This window comes from Lepidochelys olivacea, assembly GCF_965140295.1.
Source record: "Lepidochelys olivacea isolate rLepOli2 genome assembly, chromosome: 14".
Lineage (NCBI taxonomy): Eukaryota > Metazoa > Chordata > Testudines > Cheloniidae > Lepidochelys > Lepidochelys olivacea.
This window is the reverse complement of record NC_140424.1, coordinates 19,333,342-19,349,730: the sequence shown is the minus strand read 5'-3', so window position 1 is coordinate 19,349,730 and position 16,389 is coordinate 19,333,342. Positions and strand designations below refer to the sequence as shown.

The window sequence follows — 16,389 nt, the reverse complement described above, 5'->3', positions numbered from 1 at the left end:
CCATCTTGGACTTGGGTAGCTGTAAGACCTTTACTTAACAGGCCATCTTGAATTTGGGCGGGAAGGAGTTAACGTAAGTTGCCATCTTGGATTTGGGCAGCTGTAATAACTTAATTTAACACGCCATTTTGGATTTGGGCGGAAAGGATTTAAAGTTGGTCGCCATCTTGGATTTAGGCACCAAGCACATACACAGAAGTTAATGGGTATTTTTTTCGCCGGGGGGGGGAATTTTTCTTGCCCGAAGCAAAAATGGCCGCCAAAGTTACGGCGCGTTTTGCGTATCGACACTCTAGCGCGCGGTGTTCAATCTCCGCTTTGATCGCCGAGGGCGCTCGGGTCCCACGACTCTATGGTGTGGCGCCTCCCGGCCGGATTCGGGAAGTAAAGTGAGCGGCGAGTCCCGTTCGATGCGCGTCTGTGTGGGGCTGCGCTGCTGCGGGAAGGAGCCGGTCAGTGGCGGTGCTGCTTCCCCTCCCAGCGTGCGGGGGGAGGGGAGTGAGGCGGGCTGCATGGCGTGCGGGGCTGGGATGTGGGGGGCTAGGACAGTGTGGGGGGCTGGTGTTGCGGGAGGAGCAGGCTGCATGCGGTTGGGGTGCCAAGGTTTGGGGCGGGTTGCTGGGACTGTGGGGGCATGGGGAGGGATGTGGCTACATGGGAGGTGAGGTGGTGGGGAAACTCCAGTGTCTGATTAATGCATCAGAGGGGAGCTCAGTCCAAGCACATCTTCCCTTTTATTCTTGTTGCGGAAACGACGAGGCTGGGGCGAGGAGCAGGTATTAATAACCAACTGATGGTTGATAAAACGACAAGAGCCGCAGTATGTCCGGGGTACTAGGACGGGGAAAGGAATCATGAGGCACCCCCGCTGTTTTCCTCTGTTCGAATTGTAGAGCAAGCACAAAACAGTGAATGCTCTGCAGTTCTAGACCAGAAATATTTCCCACCTAGTATCAGCAGGGAAAGAAGAAGAGCTTGCTTTGGATCATGTTGCGTTTCAGTTGACAGCTGGACATTTGCCAGGAGATGTTAGAAAGTCTGGGGTCAGATTTGATTGGAGGGAGACCGATCCAGAGCAGAGAGGTAAAAAGGGATGAAGAACAGGAGTTAGAACTTAGAGACTAACCAATTTATTTGAGCGTAAGCTTTCGTGAGCTACAGCTCACTTCATCGGATGCTCACGAAAGCTTATGCTCAAATAAATTGGTTAGTCTCTAAGGTGCCACAAGTCCTCCTTTTCTTTTTGCAAATACAGACTAACACGGCTGTTACTCTAAAAAGGGATGAATGATTCTGTGTTAGCAGATCTTAATGCAGGATGCTGACTTAGCTTTGGCTGTTTCACTGTTAGGTTCCGATGCACCTGCTGCGAGGAAGTATTAGCATCATGCCCAGAAAATGTTTTCATTTTAATTTTTTAAAAATCATTAATATATTTCTGTTTCGGTTTTATAATTTTTTTAAACTAAACTTTGTGTCTAAAGTGCCCAACAGTAAAAGTGTGTGCATGCTTCATGCAATATCCCAGAACAACAGGATGAGTAAGGAATCAAGATATGGCCATTTCTGTCTTCTCAGAACCTGGATGTGCATGAGCCTGTTTGGCTCTGTTTGCTTCCTAATGTCGATTCAAAATACTGTTGAGTGTGTTGTAAGGGATGTAGAATCCTGTAGTGTAGGTAGATAACATCCACTGAAAGTCAAATTTCTGCTAACTGATATTGCAGACATAGGAATTGTTAGTTCAATAATGTAATAATGATACCTATAAGGTCTGATTCTGAGAGGTGCTGTGCAGCCACAACTCCACTGAACTCAATAAGAATTGTAAGTGCTCAGGATCTCCCAGGATAAAAGAACCATATAATGCTTTTCAAGCCAATGATCCCAAAGCACTATACCAATAAAAAGCCTCATAACACACTTATGGGGAAGGTCAGTATTATTTTAGAGCTGGATAAACGGAAAGGTTAAGTGGCTTGCCAAAACTCTCTCAGTGGCTGAATGGCGGAGCCAGAAATACAACCCAGGAGTCCTGACAGCCTCTGGCTTTAACCATTAGATGCACTGCCTCCACGTGGTACTGCATTATGTCATGCCGTGTCAGCTTTGCAGTGACAGCTAGAGCTCCTTCATCTGAGAGAGGGTGAAAATGCAGTAAGTCTTTAAGGCTACTTAAAGTAAGAAAAGTGGTGATTTATATAGTACTAGATTTGCTTGCAATTGCCTTGAGGCTTTAGTCTGTTTCTCCAAATAATCATAGAATCATAGGACTGGAAGGGACCTTGAGTGGTCATCTAGTCCAGTCCCCTGCACTCAAGGCAGCACTAAGTATTCTCTAGACCATCCCTGACAGGTGTTTGTCCAACCTGCTCTTAAAAATCCCCAATGATGGAGATTCCACAACCTCCCTTGACAATTTATTTCAGTGCTTGACCACTCTGACAGTTAGGAAGTTTTTCCTAATGTACAACCTAAACCTCCCTTGCTGCAGTTTAAGCCCATTGCTTCTTGTCCTATCATCAGAGGTTAAGAAGAAAATTTTTTCTCCCTCCTCCTTGTAACAACCTTTTATGTACTTGAAAACTGTTATCATGTCCCCTCTCAGTCGTCTCTTCTCCAGACTAAACAAACCCAATTTTTTCAATCTTCCCTCATAGGTCATGTTTTCTAGACCTGTAATCATTTTTGTTGCTCTTCTCTGGACTTTCTCCAATTTGACCACATCTTTCCTGAAATGTGGCGCCCAGAACTGGACACAATACTCCAGTTGAGGTCTAATCAGCGTGGAGTAGAGTAGAAGAATGACTTCTCATGTCTTGCTTACAATACTCCTGCTAATGCATCCCAGAATGATGTTTGCCTTTTTTGTAACATTGTTACACTGTTGACTCATATTTAGCTTGTGATCTACTATGATCCCCAGATCCCTTTCCACAGTACTCCTTCCTAAGCAGTCATTTCCCATTTTGTATGTGTGCAACTGACTGTTCCTTCCTAAGTGGAGTACTTTGCATTTGTCCATATTGAATTTCATTCTATTTACTTCAGACCTTTTCTCCAGTTTGTCCAGATCATTTTGAATTTTAATCCTATCCTCCAAAGCACTTGCAACCCCTTCCAGCTTGGTATTGTCTGCAAACTTTGTAAGTGTACTCTCTATGCCATTATCTAAATCATTGATGAAGATATTGAACAGAACCAGACCCAGAACCGATCTCTGCGGGAACCCACTCGTTATGCCCTTCCAGCATGACCGTGAACCACTGATAACTATTCTCTGGTAATGTGAGTAAAGGTAATGTGTGCAGTAGGTAGGATCATCTGTCTTCTAGATGACACTCTTGGGGAAGGCTGCACAACACTTCTCCCCTCTCTTACATTTAAGTAATACCAAGGTTGTGACACAAACCAAACAAATAGAGGAAATTCACAGTTAATGCTGGTATACCATCCACAGCCTGCTCTGCTGGACCTACTAAAAATGTTGTGGCATACACGGTATTTCATAAAAATAATGTGATCTCATCCCCTGTTCCGTGGGTTGTGGCTGCGTAGTCATCACCATAATGAGGAAAACAGTTTGAAAACGTATTGTCGTTTCTCCCAGTCCCTCTCCCCCCGCAACTAGTTCTCCACTAGAAGAGAAGTTTTAAACCTTCTGGAAAGCTATCCCCATTGTTGTCTCCTCCTCAGTGGTGGTAATCCATCCTGACCAAATCAGTCCACCCTCACACATGTCCTGCTGGAGCCCTAATATAAATCCTTTTATATGCTGAAGTCACCATAGGTAGAACAGAGTGTTTGTTGGAAGTCACAATTGCTCAAAGATTAAAATAATTTCTTGCCATGATTATTTGATGAAAATGATTTGTCTAGTCTTAATGTTTATAATTAGTGCCTCTCTTCTAATTCCCACCATCTTTCTTAATGTGTGTTGATCCTATTCTCTGGTTGAGGAGGGCTGCATATGGCTGTCTACAATACCACTCAGTTATATTCCTGAGTTTGCTGTAGGTATAGCTCAGTGCCTTGTGAAGTGCTTCTTCCTGTTTGGGCTGATCCTGCAGCGCTCGCAACCCTGGAGTGAGGGACTGAGTCGTGAAATCCTGTATCCTGTGTTGTGGTGTGCTGCCTAGTCCTGCTTTGGCTGACAGGCTGACCATTATTGTTGCCCTTTCCTGTTAACTGAAGAAATGCTTTGTACAAGAACTTACCACTCTCTTTCTATTGCTTTTCTTTTCTCCTGAGTTCACAATTGCTAGTTAATACAATGCTAATTTTATTTTGACAGCCAGTTTTGGAAACTCTTCAAAGGATATTGCTTATGCTAGGAATGAAGGGAACCTTAAAGAAAGAATGAGACATTTCTTACAGGGTTCAAATCTTTGTTAATCTTGTTTTGCAAGTCTCCATGGTGATTACTGTACAGTGTCATAAATGTGCATGGTATTTTACATGTAAGTAGAACACCATATCCTTGCCCTGGATAGATTACAATCTAGCTGGACATGACTGAAGGTTGTTTACAAATATTGGGGCATAGAAAGGAAGGACAAAGGGTAAAGCAATAACTTGTAAGTTCTTACTCCTTTTCATTGTCCAGCTAGGTTTCATGAGTGTTACTAGGCTGCAGGGAATTTCTCCTGAAGATGTACATGTTGCTTGAAAACCGCACAAGTTCCATTCTTCATTTGAAGAGATCACCTGGCATCAGATCTTGGTCTCTCTTTGTTGGTAAGACACTGATGATTCTTCCCCATACAGGAAGAGATGAATGAGCAACGTGGACCTGCTTTTCCCAGGCTTGTATTTTTATGCCAGCCACAAATAGTATGTATAGGACTAAATCCATTTAAATGCATGCTTTAAGGAAAGCGGGTTACAAATGTTTCCTGAGAGAAACCCTATTAAGATGACTTTTAAGATTTCTGGGAAGTATTATTTGGGAAGGTGAAATCACCTCAACTTTAGTCTCCACTAACACTTATGGATAGCCACTGACACTTATGGATAGCATGAAGACACAGCTGACTATTAATAAACCCTTGGGGAGAAATCTTGGGATCACAGAAGTCAGCAGCAAAACTCCCATTCACTTAAATGGGCCCAGAATTTCACCTCTGGCATTTATATAGCATTTCTTGTCTTAAGGGCACTGTGTAGACGTAAAGTATGAAGCCTCACAGCGCTTCCTGCAAGTTAGGTATGGTGCTTCTATCTCTGTTTTACACATGGGGAAACAGAATCAAAGAGTGGGTAAGTTGTTTGCCCAAGACTACACTAAGAGTTGGTAGTTGAACTCAGGAGATCCTGGTTCCCAATCCTATTTCCCAGTCAACTAGACCATACTGTCTTTTAATACTGTAAACAAATTTTGTCAAACTGGCAGCCTGGGTCCACATTATAATTAAAGCAAGGCATTCCAATGCATGAGGTATTGTCCAACAATTGTTTCTTGGATATGTGACAGCATTTGGCAACCTTTATGACACAGGTGTACGCCAACAGTGCATGCACAGGTTTCTGTTGGTCCCACAGAGCACGGTAGGCTATCTTGCAGCTAAGAATAGACTTTTTAATATTCATGTCCTCAGTACTCAAAGTAGTGCTATCCTTGCAGGGGAAGCGAGATTTAATGGTTAGACTTGCTGGGAGTTGGAGCTTCTGGTTCTGTTCCTGATTCGGTCACTGTCTTGCTGTCTGACCTTAGGCAAGCCACTTTTTCCTATCTGTACCTCAGTTTCCCCATTTTAAAAATATGATATAATTACATGAAAGAGAGAGAATTATATTTTATTTAATACAAAATGCTTTATTTGCTCTCTGCATTGAGAGAGAGTAACAATCAAAAGGGACAACAAAGCTGCAATCAAAGCTAGCTCTTCTTTCCATGAGAATTAATGGATATAACTTAGGTGCGTGTATATGTGTGAATTAAATAAAGGAATTATTAGATATCTCGAGTTACATGTTTAAATCATACCTGTCCCCTCTCTTTCCAGGAATATCTTCCATAGGTCTGGCTGCTGCTTATTACAGTGAAGGTAATGTCCGGTTACTTTATGGAGAGTTTTATTCTTTCCTGTTGGAATTTTCTTTCATATGATGATTTTCTCCCCTAGCTTCCACCTGATCCCCCCCCTTAATATCTTGTACTTTTTTTTTTTAACTTATAAAGTGCCTACCATAAACTCTTGGAGCTGGTACAAATCTTAAAACTTGGCAGCATCCTTCCCCAGACTTACCCCATGATCTTCTATTTTTCTCCCTCTTTAGTTATTTCCGCAGCTCCGTTCCAGCCTTGCTTTCCCACATCCCCAGAGTATTTATAACAATGATACTTAGCACTCTGTAATGCTTTATGTTTCAATACATTTTACAAACCTTAGCTAGTAGGTACTTTTAACTCCACAGGGAGGGTAGATATTGTTAAAGTTCTGCCAGCAAACTGAAGAGTGTACCATGCCTCTGATGGAAGTACTTCTCTCTGGATGCTATTAAGTCACTCCTGCCAGAGAGAACTAATCCTTGGGGCTCATCAAAAATTTGCTCTTTATTTTTATCTGTTCTTTTGGGAATGGATCAGATTGCACCAAATGCTCCCCGCTCCCATCATAAATAAACAAGCTGAAGAGCATCCTATAAGCCTCCATCTTTGTTTCAAATGACACAACTGGAACAGTGCATTATACTAACAATATAGTCAGTATATTTTTCCAGGACAAAATTCAGTGAAACCTATATGAGGCGCCACCTGTAAAAGACAATATCCTTTCTTAAGAGACTGCGCTGGAGTCTCCCCAAACGTACTGAGCCCAGTTCTGCTCCATCTTTAGTAAAAGACCTTTGTCAAGCAATTGATTGTTAGTTCCTAGAGCAGTCACTTAAGACAGATTGCACTGTGTAAACATTTCCAGCATGTGACATTTTATATATGTGTTTGCCAAGATGTGCTGACTGCTTCCCTTGTTGGTCTGAAGAAACATGTTTGTTTCAATAAATTAATATCCCCAGTCTCTCACCCCTGTTCTCTGCAGTACAAAGGGGATTTATCATATGGGTTATCACAGGCTAAGGAGGAACGTGTTTATGGGAGCCCCTTGTTAAAGTATTTCAATATCTCAAGTTCTCAGGAAAAAAAATCATATCCACAACAGAACTATGTACAATCCTGCCAGCAACAAATATGTTGTTCATTCTGTATAGCACTGATTCCAGTGTTTTTAAAACAACAACAAAAAACTTTCTACAATGGAATAACTTCTGCTTTTTTTGATCCTGGAAATACACTATTAAAATACTGTATCTTACTGTTGAAGAAGAAAACATCTGTCATGAAAGGCGCATTTCTTTCTTATTTGCTCCCAGAGTGGGTGTGTCATCTTTATTACTATCTTTTGCTTGCTATTCAAACAATGTATTTAATACTGTGTATCTTGTATTGATCAGACAGCTTGGGATGGAAACTCTTCTATATAGCTGGGTGTCTCTTTGTGGCTGCACAGAATCTGGAGGAGTGGGAGGTAAGACACATGCTGTGAACTCAGAAGACAGGAAGTGGGTTGTGCTGACTTCAAGTATTTGTCGGCTGTCGATTTCAGCAACCAGATAATCACTAATATTGTGTAATCCAAGTAAACAAGTTACACTGTCAGACACTGTTGAGAAATGTAGCCATATTGGTAACTTATAATAAATGTTAACTGTGAGGGTAATCTTTATACTGATAATACAGGAAACATTGTTAAAGATGAACTGGTGTTTAAAGACAACACTTAGCCAAACATATCTGTCGTATTTTTAATGTTTTGTGTAGAATATTTTTGCAATTATAAGCTGAAATATTTGCAACATGTGATTTTCATCTAAGAGAACAGGAGTAGCACATGAAGTTACTAGTGTAAGCTTCCTGCACATGCTGTCCGTGCTAGTTGGTAGGCCCCCCATGTCACTATAGGACAGATCTACCTCCAGTCCCACTCAATATTTCCCCACTCTCAGGAGAGTGCTATTTGTGATTTTTTTTTTTATGATGTTGACAACTGTCCATCAGAAACTGGACTGATGTTACCAACTCATTTCACAAGCAGTTGGAAGATTGTCATTGTACTAACCCATGCTGTACTTGAATAAATGACCCAGATGCGAAAGATGCCCTGTTCCATTACCGGTCCCTGGAGCCATCTAATCCTTGGGATGTTTTCTTTTTAATGTAAACATCACCATATCATGTAAGTCCAAAAATTTGCCCAGTTGGTAATGTCACTGTTATTATTGAAAGGTGTAGGTAGATTTTATGTTCACAGTAGCCTGGGGGTTGTGGGACAACAACACACACACACTTAAAGAGCAAGTTTCAGTTTCTGTAAGGTGTGACATCTTGTCTTAAGGTCAGGGACAGTTTACAGTTAAAGGAGAATAAAACCACTTAAACCCTATCCTGGAAAGAGGGTGTGAGATTCAGACAAGTCTGGTTTGAGGGGAAGCCAAGAATAAAATGTTGACTTCATAATCCAGTAATGGGACAGGAGTGAGTAAAAGTAAAACTATTAAGTTCATATTGCTGTGATAACAGAAACTAACTCTACAGGTGAGTGTTGGGCTGTTTATTTTTTGGAGGTTGTAAATGCCACCTTCCAACTTAAAAGAAAAGGATACAATTGATGCTGTGTTGCTATTTTACAGGAAGCTGTATTTGACAAGGACAAGGGAAAGGTCTTCCTTAAAACATTCAACCTTTACAAAAAAATATTGACCCTCTCAAGAGCAGGCCACGAACAAGGTAAGAAAGTAGGTGTTTCTGTAGGTACCAAGTGTTACTCCTGGGGGAATTCTGCACCAAAAAATTAAAAATTCTGTGCACAATATTTTAAAACTCTGTGTATTTTATTTGTCAAAATAACACAATATAATCACAGCAGTTTCAATTATTTTTGATCATTTATTTCAAAATACCTGTCAGCAAGCATGTCTGTAACACTACAGACAACAAAAAAGATTCAGGAAATGTTTTTTGACAAATAGATTCCTTACTAGGCATATTAATACAGAACTCTGAGTAAAAATTCATTTAAACTACAATACAGAACTGTATTTCCCACACCCCTCAGAAGCAGTGCAAAGGCTTGGGGGAGTCAGGGGTAACTGAGGAGCTGAGGGAGAGGGAAGTAAATTGCTGGGAAGGAGCCTGGCTGTGAACTTGGAGGGTTGTTGGGTATGGGTGGGAAAAGTATGGAACAGGTGTTTTTGGGATGCAGGAAGGGATTGTTAGGGAGCTTCCCCTATGTAGACCCTGGCTGACCCCTAGCCTCTCCCATTCAGTCAGGCACATCTGCCCGTGTCCCCATCTGTTCCTGCACTCCCATGTGTCCCTCCACCCCCACTCAGAAACCTACTCCTCCCCCATCCCCATGTGGCCCTGCACCCCCCATCCCTATGTGTCTCTGTGCCCTCACTCAGCCACCCCCTGTCCCTATGTGTCCCTGTACCTCCTTCCCCTGTCCCCATGTGTCTCTGTGCCCCCACTCAGCCACCCTCTGTCCCTATGTAGCTCTGTAGCCCGACCCCCATCACCATGTGGCCCTGCATCTCCCTCTCCCCTGTGGCCCTGTGCCTCCACTCCCATTCAGCCCCTGCCCCGGTCTGTCCTCCCCCACTAGCCCTTATGAGCCCCTGTCTGACCCCCCCCAGCACCCCACGCTGTCTGTTTCCCCATAACCCCTGTCTTCTGAGCTGGCCTGACAAAGGCAGGCTCTTTCTCTTCCCTCGCTGGCCAGGAGCTGCTGTTTTTTTTTTGTATCTCCACAGTGCCCTCTGGTAGGCAAAAGATGGAACTGCAGACGATATTTTCTGTTGGGAGCTGCTGCTGTTCTTGCGCCACAGCATTCTCTAGTGGGCAAAAGGGGAAACCGTAGCAACATTTCGGCAGAAGCTTTTTTCTGCGCAAAAAAATTAAAAATATGTGTGGCTAATTAATTATGCGTGCATGCAGTAGCATAGAATTCCCCCAGGAGTAAAGTGTGAGAGTTGGGCAGAGAAGGAGGAATTATGTGCAGATCTTTTTATAAACTATTCTAGAGTTCTGCACTCAGTCAACCATTTCCATCCATTCCTAGCTCTTTGGTTTCCAGAGAGCAGATGCCACCATCATGCTAAGCTGCAAAAGCATTCTGGGTATTAAAATGCAAATGGGCATACCACATTGCTAAAGGTCTCTTATACAGTATAGCCAGAGCGCACAGATTTTTTTTTTTTACACTACTATAGGGCTTTCCTGGGCATATTGGCATTTGTGGCTGTATTTTACTCAGTTTTAATGTACTGAAATCTGCAGTGTGCTTTGCAAATATTGATGGTGAGAGATACTGAAATCTAGTTGTTGGAGCAGGGGAGTTGAGACTTCTAGGTTCTAATCCTAATTTGGCACTAATTCACTGTGCAGCCTCGGTTAGATCTCCTAAACCCTGTGTCTCCTTGTCAGAAGGATAGCATATGTATCTTACAGCAGTGTTTTGGGGCTCCATGCATGTATGTAAAGCAACTGGAGATCCTTGGGTAAAAAATGGTGTAGAAATGTAGAGTTATATTTCTTTCCATTTTAAGATACCATATTTATTGTTAGGGTTCAGAGTAGCAGCCGTGTTAGTCTGTATCCACAAAAAGAAAAGGAGTACTTGTGGCACCTTAGAGACTAACCAATTTATTTGAGCATAAGCTGAAGTGAGTTGTAGTCTCTAAGGTGCCACAAGTACTCCTTTTCTTTTTGCATATTTATTGTGCGTGTGCACGCACAGCTACAGATGGTATATCATTACCGGATCTCTGTTTCTGGGTACTGTTTACTGTCCATCCCTGCTTAGAAAATGCAAGACAGAAAATCCATTTAATTAATCTGCATTTCCTGAAATCAAACCCAGCTCTTAAAGGCTTTGGTCACTTCACGGCATCGAGCAGTTGCTTTCACTGAAGCTCTAGAAGCTGCTCTTGGATAGCACAAAGAAGAGGGGAAACTTGATTCACTTTGTGATGTACACATGGGAGCTGGTACTGGGGAGAGTGCCAGGATGATGACAGGTTTCAGAGTAGCAGCCGTGTTAGTCTGTATTCGCAAAAAGAAAAGGAGTACTTGTGGCACCTTAGAGACTAACCAATTTATTTGAGCATAAGCTTTCGTGAGCTATAGCTTATGCTCAAATAAATTGGTTAGTCTCTAAGGTGCCACAAGTACTCCTTTTCTTTTTAGGATGATGACAGTGTTGAAAAGCAGCACCTCAGAAGCAACAGAAGTTGTGGGTGACCTTCGTGTTATCTGAAAATTTGGTTTTGGTAACACTATACATCAGAAATAAAAATGAGAAACTGGGACAGGATCAGTTCTCTTGCTGCCATGCTAGAGAAATGAGTGCTGTTTGGGGATCTCTTCCTTGAGTGGGATATGCAGTGAAAGCAGCATTTTTAGGTTTATGTGACACGAGCATCTGGGGTTGCTTGTCGGAAGGAGGAATCCCAAGGGAGCTTCAGCCTGTCAGGGACCTGGAGGATGAGAATTAGAAATAAATATATTCACAAACATGGTGACTGATTTTTTTTCTTTTATACAGCTCTAGACACTCGGGTACAGTGGTGAGGAGCATAGTATAAATCAGTGAATGACTAGAATAGAAGTATTATCACTGGAGAATTCCTGCTCACAGCCTCTGTCGTAGCTATAGCTAACAGGCTACTCTTTTTCCTGTTGCATCGTGCACTCCCATGTTGGTTTGTTACTCTGCAAGATGGTCTCTTAACCCTTGATACAAGTAGCTTCCCCCACCAGGCTGAGTTTAATTCTAGATTGAGCTAAAGTAGTGCACACTACAGCAAAAAGAAGTGTTGATAATGGTATGGCTGGGCTTGGGGAACAGCAATTAAAAAACAAAATCCCTCAGACTATTCTGAGAACACACCATGCAAAATCCTAATGTCCGTTTTTAAAAATGTGAACTTATCCAGGAAGGCTCAGTTTAAATGTTGCATCTGGTTTCCACTGAGCTTTCTGCATCTGATTCAATTGCATAGCTGCAGTGACAGTAGTCAAACCCAGGTTAAGTGACTTGCTTGAGGTCACAGTGAGCCTTGGCTATATTGGAACTAGAACCCAGGATGTTCTTGACTTCCAAACATATGCTCTCCTTGCTTGACTAAATCAAACTGCTTCCTAATATGTTTAAATAGTTGGGAGCTTTTAGTGGCTTCAAAGCATTTAGAACCTCCTTAAATATTATGATGAAATTTCAAACAGATTTTGGGGGAAGGGGAAGGAAGGAGTGAGTGTTAATGTTCATGAACTTCCCCTTTTTTGTGTCCTGAACAATAAGCGAATGTTTTCTCAAGAGTAGGCATTTGTACCAGAAACAGAGAGCAAATGCTAATTAACATGGAGACCCAGAAGCCAGGAGATGCTCTGAAAGTGACTGATCTGAATGGTGAATTTTACAACACCTGCTCAGTCTCAATACATTTAACAGCTGTTAACTACCTGATACAGAAAACAGTTTGAACTGTCTTTAATGAAAGAGGGAAAAACAGCAGGAAAGCATAAGTAATAAATGGATGATTGTCAATATTTGGGCAGCTGTACCAGTTCATTAGAGCAAACTATACCAGTTGGTGCATTCTGCTTTGCATCCAGATCCAGGTTTGTTTGCCCTCACCACAGTTGATGGTGTTTGGGATCCCAGAACTGCGGCGTAGAGCACACCCAGTGGAGTGGGAGGAGGGCAGCAGTACTGAAGCCTTGCACAGAGGCTCATTATTATTAAAGCAGGGAGAGGGAGCCCAGTCACATAAGTCAGAAGTGGCAATGTTGGGAATGGCTGTAATTGATGTTCTTCCCCTGCTTTTGCTAACAGTGGCGGCTTCGCTGCATGAGATTCGAGATGTGAACGTGGAAGAGGAGAAAGTGCGTTACTTTGGGAAGGGTTACCTGGTAGTGCTTCGATTTGTCACTGGATTTTCCCACCCCCTGACCCAGAGTGCAGTGATGGGCTGTAGAAGGTATGAGCTATTCTTTTCGATTATGAGTGTGTGTGAAAGAGGAGTAGGTGTTAACTATAGGGCCAATGGCTGGATTATAGGAGGCTGTTGGGAGAATTGTCCAAGATCTGTTGGTAGTTTTATTTAATCTAGTTTTAGGATTATTCAGGTTATGCTTTTCAAACCCTGACTGATTTGAGTCTCAGGCATTTGAGAATAAGAGCAATTGTGTAATGAAATCTATAATATTAGACATTCTAGGCCTCTAATAGTTTTTTTATTACTTGTAGTTCAATCAAAAGGAAAAGAGGCCCCTTGATTATTGCTGTTATTTATACTGAGGACCCATTGTGATGGGCACTGTACAGACACATCATAAAAAGACAGTCCCTGTTCCAAATTGCTCACAGTTTTAGTATAAACGAGATACAACAAAAAGACTCAAAGTTGAGACTCAAAAAGAGAACTCAAGTTGGCAATGAGATTTGTAAGTGTAACAAGCAGCTGTCACAGCCATTGCTGAGTGTTTTGTAGGCCTCACAGCAGAGGTGAATTTTAAGGAGAGAATAGACAGGCTTCTATCTTGCTGTTTCTATGATATTATTTCTATAGCTATTATTTTCTCTCTCCAGAAGGAAACACGTGTACAGGTCACCCTATCGCTTTGCTTGTCAGAAGCATGTGGTGTCTTGAGATAGGTTGAGAGTGATAAATGAACCTTACAAAATGTTTAAGTGCTTTAGATAAACCATTTAAGAGTAATTGACTTAATGGGAGACCTTAAAATCTTGCATCATATCTTAGTAGCAATAACTTTATCAGATACTTCTGTGTGGCAGGAAGTGTGTTGAAAGCTAAGTAGACCACTTAACTTCAAGTGCATTTATACTCCCTAAAAGTGCTGCTCCCTGTGTGTCTTCAAGTTAGAACTGTGTTTTTGCTTACCTCATTCTTTCTCCTGTTAGCAATGCTGAAGTAGTGCAGCTATGAGAGAGTGAGGCAGATTATCGTCTGCCTCGTGCATAATAAGTACAATTATTAACTAACTAAGGAATCTTTATTACTAGTGATAAAAAGCAGAAAGAATTCCACAGGTTCTTTAGCTTTCAAGGGAATGTAAAGCAGGGGCTGTTAGAAAATATTCTGACTTGTGAATGGAAACCTCATCTTGTCTGAAAGTCATTGGGAGAATGGAACTCATGAAGTTCCACTTTAGTCACTTTTCTGATTATAATGGCAGTTTGGAAAAGTTGCACACAGCTTATGAATCTGGACAGGCCCTATTCGAGTTACTAACCATAGTCTTGTTCCACATATTGACTGGGCCTTCAGATATATATGTGTTCAGCATTGAGTGCGTTTGCTCTGGCTCATCAGCCCCACACCTCCATTAATTTGGACATAATTCATTCCTTTCCATAGTGATGTGGAAGCAGTTGCCAAGCTCATTACCGGGTTTCTGGAACTGAACAAAGTAGAGAACCATCAAGATCTGTCGCAGAGCAGTGAAACGGATGCCAGTGATGCAGACGAACCCAAGGACGAGTATGAACAGTAATAATGAAATTAAAAAAGCTGAGCCCTCTGAATGCTTGGAAGCTGTATAGGCTGCACTGCATCTAAGAAGTCCCCTCATGATTTGGTGGCTTGGTATCTTCCCTATGTGAGAATTTCTCTGCCTTGACAGCTGCAAAAATCTGAGTTGGAGTGCCTGATGATGCCGAATTGCTTTAAATTCCTGCATCCCCATAAACTGTTCTTCAGCTGGAAGCCTTAGTATGGATTTGTTCGTACGTGGCTTGCATAGACTCCAAAGCAAATACTATTTTATCTGTTACTTTGCCTTATAGTTTGTAGGTGTTGACAATGCTGGCTTTGGAACTTTGTCAGCTCCTCGTAATTAACCTAGGAAAAATTATGTACTTACGAATTGGTTTGAACTGGTTGATTGCATTCCACAGTTATCAAGGTGATAGTCACACATTTAAACTTCTGGTTGCTGTAAATATTCATTGCAGGTACAGTGTATCTGGACTTAGAAAGACTGAATTAGTGACTTTATATTATAATGTCAGATTCTATTACTCTTGTTTAAAGGAAAACTCCAATGTGGTACAGATATTTAAATCCTGTCATTAAATTCAAAGAGTTAATCCCTTAAAAAAATTGCTTTTAAACATATTAAAATAGTAAATAATCAAAAAGATAGCCACTATCTTGGCAGCTTTGATGATGCAAAGTACAGTAGGACTGAAGAAGTTACTTACAATTAGAAACCAACAGAAATAAAAAAATTTGAAAGTGGCGGTCCAGAATTTCAGATATAAAATTGGTCCATTTCATATGTGGCTTATTCCTCCTAGATTAGGCAAAGAGGGGTGATTCTTTTTAAATAAAATATAATAGCACTTGCCTCGCAATCGCTTTGAAATGTTTTAATTTCCTATGCTGCTGTTTTAGGGATGGGCATTGTCTCCAAATAAAACAGTAGTAGACATGGGAGCCTCGAGTCAGGCTGCTTTACATATTTATTTTTTAAAAATCTGCTACTGCAGGGCAAGTCCACCATGTTTTTTTTTTCTTCAAGTGCCAACTGCTAAAATAAAGCTTCAGCCTAGCTCTATCAATGTTCCCTATTTTAAAAGTTTTTGATGCATTAGATAAGACTTTTGTAGCATTGGATACTCTCTGTTAAGAAGGATGGGACAGCTAGAAATGTCAGTGCTTTGTGACCAAATCTTACCCCCAAATATGTTGTGATTGTTTTCCTCTTTTCTAAGATCTTTTTCCCATGTGGTGAAATATATATTTTTTTGATACATGGTTCTTGCTTTTTTTTTAAGAGTAGATTTTGGACAAGTTACCTCTGCCTTGATCAGAAAGTTATATCTAGAGCTCAAACTCCATTCATTGTGTCTATACCAAACTGTCATTAGTGAGAAGGAAACAAAGGTGAATGTATTGGGCCAAACTAACTTCAACATGATAAAATTGCTTGTATCATAATCTACCCTTTTTTGTTTAGGAGATGCACAAAAGCATCAAGCCTTGAATATCCCAGCATTCAAACTGGGAGGTGCACTAAACACGAAGGAGGAGGTGTAAGATTAAAAATGTTAGCTTTAAGCCAGATTGACATGATATGGTCAGTATAAAGGATAAGTGTAGGTAAGTTCAAATCAAATAGTTAAACCAAGGTGAAAAAGGAATGTATTCAAGTGGCATTACTTGGTATAGATTATTTAGGAAATGTCTTAGCAGTTTGATATTATAGTTACTGGAATTTAACTTTTTAATTAGGATTACAGTCCACTGCTTTATACGTGTTACCTATTAGTATTTCACAGACTGGTATTAGGGTTGATGATGGTT

The 16,389-nt window shown here is 41.3% G+C and overlaps 1 protein-coding gene across 2 annotated transcripts; it reads left to right on the top strand.

The window, feature by feature from the left end:
• The first annotated feature begins 275 nt into the window (after positions 1-275).
• CYBC1 (cytochrome b-245 chaperone 1) lies at positions 276-15,836 on the top strand. Of its 2 annotated transcripts, none has more exons than XM_084648214.1 (7): positions 276-452; positions 4,611-4,737; positions 6,006-6,047; positions 7,453-7,526; positions 8,689-8,785; positions 12,894-13,038; positions 14,440-15,836. In XM_084648214.1, exons 2-7 carry the CDS (start codon positions 4,653-4,655, stop codon positions 14,573-14,575), a joined length of 579 nt encoding a protein of 192 aa, XP_084504340.1. In that variant the 5' UTR covers positions 276-452; positions 4,611-4,652; the 3' UTR covers positions 14,576-15,836. The 2 variants fall into 2 exon arrangements, with proteins under 2 accessions (XP_084504340.1, XP_084504339.1); XM_084648213.1 differs by having other exon boundaries at positions 277-452; positions 4,607-4,737.
• Positions 15,837-16,389: the final 553 nt, after the last annotated feature.

Bases quoted from the DNA above. Each gene is read 5' to 3' on its own strand.
- CYBC1 (XM_084648214.1), top strand. From the start codon at position 4,653: ATGTACATGTTGCTTGAAAACCGCACAAGTTCCATTCTTCATTTGAAG. The intron at 8,786-12,893 runs GTAAGAAAGTAG...TTTTGCTAACAG, and splicing joins AAGAGCAGGCCACGAACAAG to TGGCGGCTTCGCTGCATGAG. The intron at 13,039-14,439 runs GTATGAGCTATT...TCCTTTCCATAG, and splicing joins GCAGTGATGGGCTGTAGAAG to TGATGTGGAAGCAGTTGCCA.